Below are 14,469 nucleotides of genomic sequence, written 5' to 3'. Positions count from 1 at the left end.
ACTGATCATCTGGTGATGTCCATGTGTAGAGTCTTCCCTTGTATTGTTGGAAACAGGTGTTTGCTATGATCGGTGTGCTCCTTTGACAAAACCATGTTAGCCTTTGCCCTGCTTCATTTTGTACTCCAGGCTAAACTTGCCTGTTACTCCAGTTATTTCTTGACTTCCTACTTTGCATCCAAATCCCCTATGGTGAAAAGGATATCTTTTTTAGTGTTAGATCTAGAAGGTCTTATAGGTCTTCATAGAACTGGTCAGCTTCAACTTCTTCAGCATTAGTGGTTGGGGTATAGATTTGAATTACTTTGATATTGAGTGGTTTGCCTTGGAAAATGAACCAAGATCATTCTTTTGTTTCTGAGATTGCACCCAAGTACTGCATTTTGGATTCTTTTATTGACTATGAGGGCTACTCTATTGCTTCTAAGGGATTCTTGCCCACAGTAGTAGATATAATGGTCATCTGAATTAAATTTGCCTATTCCTATCCATTTTAGTTCACTGATTTCTAATATGTTGATATTCACTCTTGCCATCTCCTGCTTGACCACATCTAATTTACCTTGATTCATGGACCTAACATTCCAGGTTCCTATGCAATATTGTTCTTTGCAACATCAGACTTTACTTTCACCATCAGACATCCACAACTGAGCATCTTTTCCGCTTTGGCCCAGGTGCTTCATTCTTTCTGGAGTTATTAGTAATTGCTGTACCCTTTTTCCCAGTAGCATATTGGACACCTTCCAACCTGGGGGGCTCATCTTTTGATGTTATATGTATATTTTTGCCTTTTTGTATTGTTCATGGGGTTCTCACGGCAGGAATACTGGAGTGGTTTTCCATTCTCTCACCCAGTGGACCATGTTTTGTCATAACTCCTACGACCCTTCCATCTTGGGTGGGCCTGCATAGCATGGCTCAGAGCTTCATTGAGTTATGCAAGCACCTTTGCCACAATAAGGCTGTGATTCATGAAGGGGAAAACTGTATGACCCAGCAGTCCCTCTCCTGGGCATATACCCTGAGAAAACCATAATTGAAAAAGACACATGTACCCCAGTGTTCATTACAGCATTGTTTACTATATCTAGGACATGGAAACAGTCTAGATGTCCATTGATGGATGGATAAAAAAGTTGTGGTACATATACACAATGGAATATTCAGTTCAGTTCAGTCGCTCAGTCATGTCCGACTCTTTGCAACCCCATGAATCACGGCACGCCAGGCCTCCCTGTCCATCACCAACTCCCGGAGTACCCTCAAACTCATGTCCATCAAATCGGTGATGCCATCCAGCCATCTCATTCCCTGTCGTCCCCTTCTCCTCCTGCCCCCAATCCCTCCCAGCATCAGAGTCTTTTCCAGTGAGTCAACTCTTCGCATGAGGTGGCCAAAGTATTGGAGTTTCAGCTTTAGCATCAGTCCTTCCAATGGAATATCACTCAACTATAAAAAGGAATGCACTTGAGTGAGTTCTAATGAGGTGGATGAATCTAGAATCTATTATACAGAGTGTAGGAAGTCAGAAAGAGAAAAACAAATATCATATGCTGCTGCTGCTGCTGCTAAGTCGCTTCAGTCGCATCTGACTCTGTGCGACCCCATAGACTGCAGCCCACCAGGCTCCGCCATCCCTGGGATTCTCCAGGCAAGAACACTGGAGTGGGTTGCCATTTCCTTCTCCAATGTGTGAAAGTGAAAAGTGAAAGTGAAGTCACTCAGTCGTGTCCGACTAGTAGCGACCCCACGGACTGCAGCCCACCAGGCTCCTCTGTCCATGGGATTTTCTAGGCAAGAGTACTGGAGTGGCTTGCCATTGCCTTCTCCACAAATATCATATATTAACACATATATATGGAATTTAGAAAGATGGTATCGATGAACCTATCTGCAGGGCAGTAGTGGAGACACAGACATAGAGAACCAACTTGTGGAGAAGAAGGAGAGGGTGGGACAAATTGAGACAGAAGCATTTAAACATATAGACTGCTGCTGCTGCTGCTGCTGCTAAGTCGCATCAGTCGTGTCCAACTCTGTGCAACCCCATAGACGGCAGCCCACCAGGCTCCTCTGTCCCTGGGATTCTCCAGGCAAGAATACTGGAGTGGGTTGCCATTTCCTTCTCCAATGCATGAAAAGTGAAAGTGAAGTCTCTCAGTCGTGTCCGACTCTTAGCGACCCCATGGACTGTAGCCTACCAGGCTCCTCCGTCCATGGGGTGCCACTGCCTTTTCCGACATATACATTACCATATGTAAAAGCAGTGGAAATTCGATATATGATGCAGGGAGCTCAAGGATGGTGCTCTGTGACAACTTAGAGCGGTGGGATGGGATGGGAGGTGGGAGGAACATTCAAGACAGAGGAGACATATGTATGCCTATGGCTGATTCATGTTGCTATATGGCAGAAACCCACACAATATTGTAAAGCAATTATCCTCATGTGGTTAAGTTGCTCAGTCATGACTGACTCTTTGTGACCCCATGGACTGCAGCATGCCAGGCCTCCCTATTCTTCACTGTCTCCTGGAGTTGCTCAAACTCATTTCCATTGAGTTAATCATGCTATCAAACCATCTCATCCTATGTTGTCCCCTTCTCCTCCTGCCCTCAATGTTTTCCAGCATCAGGGTCTTTTCCAACGAGTCAGCCGTTCGCACCAGGTGGTCAAAGTATTGGACTTCAGCTTCAGCATCTGTCCTTCCAATGAATATTCAGGGTTGATTTCCTTTAGGAACAACTGATTTGACCTCCTTGCAGTCCAAGGGACTCTCAAGAGTCTTCAGCACCACCATTCGAAAGCATCAATTCTTCAGCACTTAACCTTCTTTGAGGTCCAACTCACATCTGCATATGACTCCTGGGAATACCATTGTTGTCCAGTTGCTCAGTCATGTCACTTTCTTTGAGACCCCATAGACTGCAGCATATCAGGTTTCCCTGTTCTTCACCAAATCCATGAGTTTGCTCAAACTCATGTCCATTGGTCACTGATGCCATCCACCCATTTCATCCTCTGTCATCCCCTTCTCCTCCTGCCTTCAATCTTTTCCAGCATCAGGATCTTTTCCAATGAGTCAGGTCTTCTCATTAGGTGGCCAAAGTATTGGGCTTCAGCATCAGTCCTTCCAATGAATATTCAGGACTGATTTCCTTTAGGATTGACTGCTTTGATCTCCTTGCAGTCCAAGGGACTCTCAAGAGTCTTCTCAGCACCACAGTTTGAAGGCATCAATTCTTCAGCACTCAGCCTTTTTTATTGTCCAGCTCTCATATTAATACACTACTACTGGAAAAACCATAGCTTTGACTATACGGACATTTTTCAGCAAAATAATGTCACTACTTTTTAATATGCTGTCTAGGTTGGTCATAACTTTTCTTCCAAGGAGCAAGCATCTTTTAATTTCATGGCTGCAGTCACCATCTGTAGTGATTTTGGAGCCCAAGAAAATAAGGTCTGTCACTGTTTCCATTGTTTTCCCATCTATTTGCCATGAAGTGATGGGACCAGATGCCATGATCTTAGTTTTTTGAATGTTGAGTTTTAAGCCAGATTTTTCACTCTCACTTTCCTCAAGAGGCTCTCTAGTTCCTCTTCACTTTCTGCCATAAGGGTGGTGTCATCTGAATATCTGAGTTTATTGATATTTCTCCCCACAATCTTGATTCTAGTTTGTTCATCATCTAGCCCTGCATTTCCATGAAGCACTCTGCATATGAGTTAAATAAGCAGGGTGACAATATACAGCCTTGGCATCCTCCTTTCCCAATTTTGAACCAGTCCATTTTCCATATCTGGTTCTAACTGTTGCAAATTGACCCGCAAACAGGTTTTGCAGGAGGCAGGTAAGGTATTCCCATTTCTTGAAGAATTTTCCACAGTTTGTTTTGATTTACACAGTCAAAGGCTTTAGTCTAGTCCATGAAGCAGAAATAGATGTTTTTCAGGAATTCTCTAGGTTTTCCTAAGATCCAACAGATTGGCAATTTGATTTCTGGTTCTTCTGCCTTTTCTAATCCAGCTTGTACTTCTGGAAGTTCACATTTCACATACTATTGAAGCCTACTTGAAGGATTTTGAGCATTACTTTGCTAGCATGGCAAATGAGTGCAATTATGCAGTAGTTTGCATTGCCCTTCTTTGGGATTGGAATGAAAATCCCAAAGAACTAGATGAATCTTTGTTGGCAAAGTGATGTCTCTGCTTTTTAGTACACTGTTTAGGTTTGTCATGGCTTTTCTCCAAGGAGCAAGTGTCTTTTAATTTCATGGCTGCAGTCACTGTCCTCAGCGATTTTGGAGCCCATGAAAATAAAGTCTGTCACTGTTTCCATTTTCCCCCGTCTACTTGTTGTGAAGTGATGGGGACTGGATACTATGATTTTAGTTTTTTGAATGTTGAGTTTTAAGCCAGCCTTTTCACTCTCCTCTTTTTCCTTAATTAAGAGGCCTTTAGTTCCTCTTCGCTTTCTTCCTTTAGAGTAGTGTCATCTGCATATCTGGAGTTATTTAATGTCTCCCTGCAACCTTTATTCCAGCTTGTGCTCCATCCAGCCCAGCATTTCACATGATGTACTCTGTACTAAGCAGGTGATAATATACAGCCATGACATATTCCTTTCCCAATTTGGAACCAGTCTGTTGTTCCATGTCCAGTTCTAACTCTTGCTTCTTGACCTGCATACAAGTTTCTCAAGAGGCAGGTAACATGGTATGGTATTCCCATCTCTTTAAGAATTTTCCACATTTTCTTGTGATCCACACAGTCAAAGGATTTAGCATAGTCAATGAAGCAGAAGTAGATATTTTTATGGTATTCCCTTGCTTTTTCTATGATCCAACATATGTTGGCAATTTGATCTCTGATTCCTCTGCATTTTCTAAGTCTACCATGTACATCTGGAAGCTCTTGGTTCATTAAGAAAATTAGGGACACCATGGGAATATTTCATGCAAAGATGAGTACAATGAAAGACAGAAACCTTCTGTTAGGTATGGACCTAACAGAAGCAGAAGAGGTTAAGAAGAGGTGGCAAGGATACACAGAACTGTACAAAAGATGTCTTAATGACCTGGATAACCATGATGGTGTGATCACTCATCTAGGCCAGACATCCTGGGTTGTGAAGTCAAGTGGGCCTTAGGAGGCCTTATTACTGATAAAACTAATGGAGGTGATGGAATTTCAGCTGAGCTATTTCAAATCCTAAAGATGATGCTATTAAAGTGCTACACTCAATATGGCAGCAAATTTGGAAAACTCAGATGTGGCCACAGTTCTGGAAAAGGTCAGTTTTTATTCCAATCCTCTAGTGGAAGGGCAATTATCCTCTAGTTAAAAACAAATGAAAATGTAAAAACCCTATTGGTAGCCAAGCTTGGAAGAATGGTAGGACTCCCTGGTTACTCCAAATGTATCATTGATGGAGATGTAAGGTTAACCATCAGGAAGACAGTCAGTAATACTGAATTAGCTTCATGTGTTATAAATGGTAACCAGACTTATGGTGATAATCATTTTATAATGCACAAAGACATTGACTTAGTGATTTACACCTGAAACTAATATAATATTGTGTATCAATTATACTTAGGTAAGTGAGAGTTGGACTGTGAAGAAAGCTGAGCACTGAAGAATTGATGCTTTTGAACTGTGGTGCTGGAGAAGACTCTTGAGAGTCCCTTGGACTGCAAGGAGATCCAACCAGTACATTCTAAAGGAGATCAATCCTGGGTGTTCATTGGAAGGACTGATGCTAAAGCTGAAACTCCAATACTTTGGCCACCTCATGCGAAGAGCTGACTCACTGGAAAAGAGTCTGATGCTGGGAGGGATTGGGGGCAGGAGGAGAAGGAGACGACAGAGAATGAGATGGCTGGATGGCATCACCGACTTGATGGACATGAGTTTGAGTGAACTCCAGGATTTGGTGATGGACAGGGAGGCCTGGCGTGCTGTGATTCATGGGGTCGCAAAGAGTCGGACACGACTGAGCGACTGAACTGAACTGAACTGAAAAATGGTATTGTTGATCTTTTAGGTGCAGTTCAATATGTTCTTATTTGGAAAGGTAAATCAATTAAAATTAAAAGGTAATTAATCCCCAGAGGACAAAAACTGATTTTATACAGACAGAATGTTAATTTGTCAGTATAAATATAGGTGTTTGTTTTTACCATATGTTAGTGCTATCTTCAGCCCTCTACACTTCAACACATGTTTTCAGTTAATCTTCACTACTGCCAACTTTAGAAATGAGGAAGCTGAAAAATTGAGTTGTTAAATTGTTTAAGGTACACAGAAGCAGAAGTGGGATTCATGCCCAGCTCGCCTGACTCAAGAGCCCACCTTTGTAACCAATGTCCTGTTAGGTATTAAGGCCTCCACCTGCTTTAAGTCCTGGGATCTGTATCCATGGTGTCATAGACATTGTTTGTCAGTTCCTATAAACTTTGCTGCTGTGTCAAGTAACTCTGGGGATCCCTGTTCTCATAAAATGGAATATAAACAGTGGTTCCCTCTAGAGTTGTGCACACAGAAGTATTATTTCAACCACCACCTCTGTATGGCTTCTACCATCTGCTCTGAATAGAACAGGAGATGCAGCCCAGATGTGACGCCTGGCAAGGTATGATCAGGTGTGAGTTGTCACAAAGTTGAGGATGAATAATGGTACTTCATTAGAAATGGGATGGAACTTGAGAATAACTTGCTTTCTCTTACCTATGCCACAGCACCCCTCAAAACACATGAGTGTGTGTGAGCACATACATGTCATGAGTGACTTATTATGTGTGTGCACACACACATATACCTGAGTAATTAAGCATGTGTGCAAATGCATACATACACACACACATAACACACGCCATGACTGGTAAGAGTTCTGACAATTATGAATTATTGAAGCTCTTTCTTTATCTTCTTGGGGAAGAGGTAGGAGGTGAGGATTACACCCAAATCTGGCATGCCTCTTGGATATGTCTTTATGATGAATTATCTATTATCTATCGTGTGTGTGGCAGAAGTCGAAGATCAATGATGTTGGAATATCCCACTCCACAAATCCTGTTTCCAAACATTTCCACCTTCCATGATCCAGCTCAAGGCTCATCCCCCAGAGAAGTCATGTCTCACTTATGTACCTGTTACTACACTTACGGCTCTCATGGACCAGGCATGGTAAGCGAATGATAGCTTCTCTGGTCATTGATTTTCTCAGCCTGTAACAAGAACTCTGCCCAATGTGAGTCATTGGGAAACTGATGCAAGTGATCTCTAAATTATAAAAGTGCTACAAAACACTAGAAAAATCAAACCCTTGCTTGACTAGATCGTCTCTTGTCTGTTGCCATTCCCTTATATTTTTCCTTCCTCACACCTGCCCTACCTGCCCCTTTTCTGCTAGTGCTTTGGGAATGGAAACAGTATCTATCTTTCCCCTTGGGTACCCCAGAACCTTCTATATAGAAACTCTTGCACAATATTTTGCATTGACTAGAAAGCCTGAGTAGACTGAATCTAGAGCAGTTATCTATTTGGGAGACTTTGCCCACCCCTACTCCAGGACATTTGGCAATGTCTGGAGACATTTTTGATTGTCATGACTGTGTGTGTGTTTGGGAGGAATTCTGCTGGCATCTAGTGGGTCAGGGCCATGGATGCTGCTCAACATTCGACACTGTGCAGAACAGCCCTTTACAACAAAGAACTATTGGGTCCACATGTCAGTGCCCAGGTTGAGAATCCCTGATCTAGACAAATAATGAGAATTATATAAAGAGCATTAGGCCATGTAACAGCAGCTCTGGATTGGGGTGGGGCTGGAGTTGGCTAGTTCTGCACCAGAGCAGCTGGTTACACTAGTAGTTTCAGGGACATACATACCTTCACATTTGTGAAATATTTCAGGTTTTCTAAGAGTTTTCACATCTGTTTTGATCTCTGACTTTTCATAAGAGTTCTGAGAGATCCTTCTCTTCTCATTTCCATGCCTTACTAGTCAACAGGTAGCAGAACAAACTGGGTGAGCAAGCAAGTCATTTTCTGAAGGTCTCAGAGATATCTAGTGGTTAAGCCAGGAATCCACCGTCACCTGGCTCCCTCAGGCACTCTTCCTTTGTTTCCTGCTTTCGGTTAAAGCAGAAGTGGCAAGGATGAAAGATCAGGAAGGCAGACTACTCGGCAATTGGGAATCAGAGCCATCTGAGCTAGAGGGGGTGTGGGCTCCACTGCTCTGGCTGTAGACATTGATCAGCTTTCCAAAACTCAGGAGGAGACTCAAGCCTCATACATATGCTCTAGTAGTCCTTATGGCCCTGTTTAGGAGCTCCAAGCCCCATTTGAAAACCCTAAAAAACCAGCAGAGGGAAATGCAACAGAAGTGTTTCCTAAAGGACGTGCTTAACTTCTAAGCCAGTAGAGGGCACTCACATCAGGCGATCTGAAGGTGGCTCAACTGAGAAGCAACAGTACCTTGAGGACTGGAAGAAGTTTTAGACTGTGTTTTTTGTTTTTTCATTTTTTTTGCAAGCAAAAGTGAAGTCACTCAGTCATGTCTGACTCTTTGCAACCCCATGGACCATAGCCTACCAGGCTCCTCCGTCCATGGGATTTTCTAGGCAAGAGTTCTTCCTTCTCCAGGGGATCTTCCTGACCCATGGATAGAACCCAGGTCTCCTACACTGTAGGCAGACGCTTTACTGTCTGAGCCACCAGCAAATCAAGACAAGCTTTTATTCATAGGAGAGAATGGAGAAGTGGAGCTCAAACTCTAAAGGTGCCTTCTCTTGGAAGGAAGGAGAGGGCTTAAGGAAGAGGGCAGAGATTTCCAGGGCAGCCATAAACTGTGCTTCTTAAATGTTAATGTCCATGTGTTCAAGGGGTTAAAAGGTAGACTCTGAGTCTGTAGGCATGGAGCAGGACCTGAGTTTCTGTGTGTTGCTCACCAGTTTCTGGCAAAGCTGTTACTGAACTGGTTTTGTTTGCCCAACAAGTGCTGAGACGCTGAAAAGTTTACAGCAGAGAAAGAGTTTATTCACAAGGCAACCAAGCAAGGAGATAAAAGAACAAATCTCAGGTCCTGTCTCCTCAAAGGCAAGAGGCTTGGGGTATTGATGTGTGGAGAGTATAGGGTGGTCGAAGGTACAGGAGAAGGTGATGGGAGGCAGGAAAAAGGTGAGATAATCAGTGCTCTGCACAGGCATGTCTGAGTCACAAGCTTCTTCGTGGGACACATACTCAGAAAATGGTGGCACTAACATGATCTGAAAATGGAGTTTTTAGCTTTTTGACATCAGAATGTCACCCATCAGATACTTGCACAGGCCTGGCTGAGTGTTGGTGGTCTCAACCAGTTTTAACTGGGCAAGAGTAGCTCCATGTTTCTTATATACAACTTAAGAAAATGTTACTATAGAGACCCACACATCAGAGATTTTTTGAAATTAATTTAGTTTAATTGGAGGATAATTGCTTTATAACATTGTGTTGGTTTCTGCCATACATCAACAGGAATCAGCCGTAGGTATGCATATGCCCCTCCTTCTCGAACCTCCCTCCCACCTCCCACCCCATCCCACCCCTCTTGGTTGTCACAGAGCACTGGATTTGAGTTCCCTGCCTTATACAGCAAATTCCCACTGGCTCTATATTCTATATATGGTAATGTATATGTTTCAATGCTACTCTCTCAATTCGTCCCACCCTCTTCTTCACCACTGTGTCCACAAGTCTGTTCTTTATGTCTGTGTCTCCACTGTTACCCTACAAATAGGTTCATCAGTACCATCTTTCAAAATTCCATATATGTGAGTTAATACACGATATTTGTTTTTCTCTGACTTACTTCACTCCGTGTAATAGGATCAAATGTGTTCCTTTCTATGGCTAAGTAAGATTCCATTGTATATATGTTTCACAACTTCTTTACCCATTCATCTGTTGATGGGCATCTAGGTTGGTTCCATGTCCTAGCTATTCTAAATAGTGCTACAATGAACATTGGGGTACACATGTCTTTTTCAGTTATGGTTTCCTCTGGGTGTAGGCCCATTGGTAGGATTGTTGGGTCATATGGTTAATTTATTCCTAGATTTTTAAGGAATCTTCACTGTTCTCCATAGTGGTTGTATCAATTTATGTTCCCACCAACAGTTCAAGAAAGTTCCCTTTTCTCCACACCCTCCCCAACATTTATTGTTTGTAGATTTTTTTGGATGATGGCCATTCTGACCAGTGTGAGGTGATACTTCCTTATAGTTTTGATTTGCATTTCTTCAATAAAGAGAGATGTTGAGCATCTTTTTATGTGTTTATTAACTATCTCCATATCTTCTTTGGAGAAACGTCTGCTTTAGGTCTTCTGCCCACTTTTTGATTGGATTGTTTGTTTTTCTGGTATTGAGTTGTATGGGTTGCTTGTATACTTTGGAGATTAATTCTTTGTCAGTTGTTTCATTTGCTATTATTTTCTCCCATTTGGAGGGCTGTCTTTTCACCATGTTTATAGTTTCTTTCACTGTGAAAAGTTATTGAGTTTAGTTAGATCCCATTTGTTTCTTTTGTTTTTATTTCAATTGGTCTGAGAATTGGGTCATAGAGAATCTTGCTATGATTTATGTCAAAGAACTTTCTGCCTATGTTTTCCTCTAAGAGTTTTATAGTTTCTGGTCCTGTATTTAGGTCTTTAGTCCATTTTGAGTTTATCTTTGAGTACAGTGTCAGAAAGTGTTCTAATTTCATTCTTTTACACATAGCTGTCCAGTTTTCCTAGCACCATTTATTGAAGAGACTTCAATATTTTCTCCATTGAATATTGTCACCTCCTTTGTCAAAGGTTTTGCTCATAGGTGTGTGGGTTTGTCTCTATGCTTTTTAATCTTGTTCTATTGGTCTATATTTCTGTTTTTATGCCAGGACCATACTGTTTTGATGATTGCAGCTTTATACTATACACTGAAGTCAGGAAGGTTGATTCCTTCAGCTCAATTATTCTTTCTCAAGATTGCTTTGGTTATTCAGGGTCTTTTGTGTTTCCATACATTATGAAATTTTTAGTTCTAGTTCTGTGAACAATACCATTGGTAGTTTGGTAGAGATTGCATTGAATCTGTAGATTTCTTTGGGTACTAAAGTCATTTTCACAATATTGATTCTTCCAATCCAGGAAACATGGTATGTCTCTCCGTCTGTTTTTGTCATCTTTCTTTCATCATTGTCTTATAGTTTTCTGCATACAGGCCTTTTGTCTCTTAAAGTAGGTTTATTCCTAGGTATTTTATTCTTTTGGTCACAATGGTGAGTGGCATTATTTTCTTAATTACTCTTTCTGATTTTTTATTGTTAACGTGTAGGAATGCAAAGGATTCCTGTGTATAAATTTTATATCCTTTGACTTTGCTATTTTCATTGATTAGCTCTAGTAATTTTCTGGTGGCATCTCTAGGGTTTTCTATGTATAGTATCATGTCATTTGCAAACAGTAAGAGTTTTACTTCTTTCCCAATATGGATTCCTTTTATTTCTTTTTCTTCTCTGATTGCTGTGACTAGTACTTCCAAAACTATGTTGAATAATAGTGGTGAGTGGGCACCCTTGTCTTGTTCCTGATCTTAGAAGAAATGCTTACGGTTTTCTCCCATTGAGAATAATGTTTGCTGTGGGTTTGTTGTATATGGCCTTTTTTATGTTGAGGTATGTTCCTTCTGTGCCTACTTTCTGGAGAGTTTTTGTCATAAATGGGTGTTGAATCTTGTCAAAACTTTCTCTGCATCTATTGAGATGATTGCATGGTTGTTATCTTTCAATTTTTTCATACAGTGTATCATATTGATTGATTTGCATATATTGAAGTATCCTTGCATTCCTGGGATAAAGCTCACTTGATGACGATGTTGTCATGTTCTGTCACTGTCGTGTCTGACGCTTTGTGATGTCGTGATTTGCAGCACACCACCCTTCCTTGTACTCTATATCTCAAAGTTTGCCCAAACTCATGTCCACTGAGTTGGTTGTGCCATACAACCATCTCATCCTCGGCTGCCCCTTTCTCCTCGTGCCCTAAATCTCACCCAACTTCAGGGTCTTTTGCCAATGAGCTGGCTCTTCACATCAGTTGGCCAAAGTACTGAAGCATCAGCTTCAGAATCAGTTCTTCCAATGAATATTCAGAGTTCTTTTAGAATTGACTGGTTTGATCTCCTTGCTGTCCAAGGGACTCTCAAGAGTCTTCTTGAATATCACAATTGGAAAGCATTGATTCTTCAAAACTCAGCCTTATTTATGGTCCAACTGTCACATTTGTACACGATTGCTGGAAAAACCATAGCTTTGACTAGATGAAACTTTATTGGAAAAATGATGTCTCTGCTTTGTAATACACTGTCTAGGTTTTTCATAGCTTTTCTTCCAAGGAACAATTTCTTTTAATTTTGTGGTTGCTGTCACTGTCCATAGTGATTTTGGAGCCCCAGAAAATAAAATCTGCTACTGCTTCCACTTTTTCACCATCTATTTACCATGAAGTGATGGGACTGGATGCTATGACCTTAGTTTTCTGAGTGTTAAGTTTTTTTTTGTTTTGTTTTGTTTTAATTTTATTTATTTATTTATTTTTTTGCATTACAATAGTTTAATATGAACAATCAGAACTAATTAACAGTATAACAATATTTTACAACTGAAATAATTAAAATAAACTATAAAATTACTACATAAAACAGGTCTGATCTAGCTTATTTACTTTCTATAATTTCTTCAGTGCTGCAAAACCATTTATTTCTTTTTTTTTTTCATGTTTTAATAAACACTTCGTCTTTTTGTATTGCTTTTTTTTTCATCACAATAATAGAAATATAACATCATATATCACTGTAAAACACATTTCCACATAAATGCTGATAAGCACAAAATATTTTTCATCATTTACATTTTAACTGTAATAATATATGGCAGAATTAAAGCTGCATCCATCATGTGTCTAACTCACCTTGCTGTAATGAATTTTTAAATGTAATGGTTTCTGTCGCAAAGTAAAATCGTACATAATGTCTAGTGACACAGTACGCTGGTGGATGGGTGGATTTGGAAAATGGAAATGCAACTTCATTTTTAATTAGATTTATAAACTTCACCACCTCCACCTCCAGCCAGCTTCCCAACCCTCCCTCCCACCACCATTATTTATTTATTTATTTATTTATTTTAAAATGAGGCTTTTAATTAATGTTTGACAGAGCTGATTCAGGTTGAATAGACTAAATTTCTTTAAACAAACTTACTTATACTCCAGAGTCCTTTAAAAACTTAATAGCATTTATACATTGAAGGTATTTGATTTTCTTGTAACTAGCACTTCAAATGCAACAAGCATTTGAAGCAACAAGCATCTGACCCAACAAGTAAAACTTTCTACAGTTCATAACTTTTATAAATAAAATAAATTAAATGTACAGTGAATAAGTTCTCTGAAATATTTCAATATTTCTGCAGGTTTAGTAACATCGTAAAATACATTTCAACTAAAATTCACAAATCTAAAAATCTGTTAGGCATTTTTAGGCGTTTTAAGTTGGAAATGAAGACCAATGTTACATCGTAATATGCCAATTACAAATAGTACTTCAAATAGCAAATACTACAGTTTGTCCCAAACTTTAAAAACTATTCATGAACTCAACACTGAACTATTGATGGCTATGAGAATTGTTTCCTAGCCTTTTTGAAAATTTCAACCCATTTACGTTTAAGGTAATTATTGATAAGTACGATCCCGTAGCCATTTTCTTTATTACTTTGGGTTCAAGTTTATACACTCTTTCTGTGTATCCTGTCTAGAGAAGATCCTTTAGCATTTGTTGGAGAGCTGGTTTGGTGATGCTGAATTCCCTCAGCTTTTGCTTGTCTATAAAGCTTTTGATTTCTCCTTCATATTTGAATGAGATCCTTGCTGGGTATAGTAATCTGGGCTGTAGGGTATTTTCTTTCATCACTTTAAGTATGTCTTGCCACTCCCTTCTGGCCTGAAGAGTTTCTGTTGAAAGATCAGCTGTTATCCTTATGGGAATCCCCTTATGTGTTATTTGCTGCTTTTCCCTTGCTGCTTTTAATATTTGTTCTTTGTGTTTGATCTTTGTTAATTTGATTAATATGTGTCTTGGAGTATTTCGCCTTGGGTTTATCCTGTTGGGGACTCTCTGGGTTTCTTGGACTTGGGTGATTATTTCTTTCCCCATTTTAGGGAAGTTTTCAACTATTATCTCCTCAAGTATTCTCTCATGGTCTTTCTTTTTGTCTTCTTCTTCTGGGACTCCTATGATTCGAATGTTGGAGCGTTTAACATTGTCCCAGAGGTCTCTAATATTGTCCTCATTTCTTTTAATTCGTTTTTCTTTTTTCCTCTCTGTTTCATTTATTTCTACAATTTTATCTTCTAGTTCGCTAATCCTGTCTTCTGCC

The 14,469-nt window shown here is 40.2% G+C and overlaps 1 protein-coding gene across 1 annotated transcript in view; it reads left to right on the top strand.

Moving 5' to 3' along the window:
• The window catches only part of LDAF1 (lipid droplet assembly factor 1), a 32,103-nt gene extending 22,856 nt beyond the window's left edge, over positions 1 to 9,247 (top strand). Inside the window, exon 5 of the mRNA XM_055409626.2 lies at positions 5,606 to 9,247. Coding sequence (XP_055265601.2) covers positions 5,606 to 5,609 — 4 coding nt within the window. The 3' untranslated portion in view covers positions 5,610 to 9,247. The remainder of the gene's footprint in view (positions 1 to 5,605) is intronic.
• Positions 9,248 to 14,469: the final 5,222 nt, after the last annotated feature.

This window comes from Moschus berezovskii, chromosome 27 (assembly GCF_049115385.1).
Source record: "Moschus berezovskii isolate FMDL1 chromosome 27, NW_MosBer_1.0, whole genome shotgun sequence".
Classification (NCBI taxonomy): domain Eukaryota; kingdom Metazoa; phylum Chordata; class Mammalia; order Artiodactyla; family Moschidae; genus Moschus; species Moschus berezovskii.
This window is presented reverse-complemented; position numbering and strand designations above follow the sequence as displayed.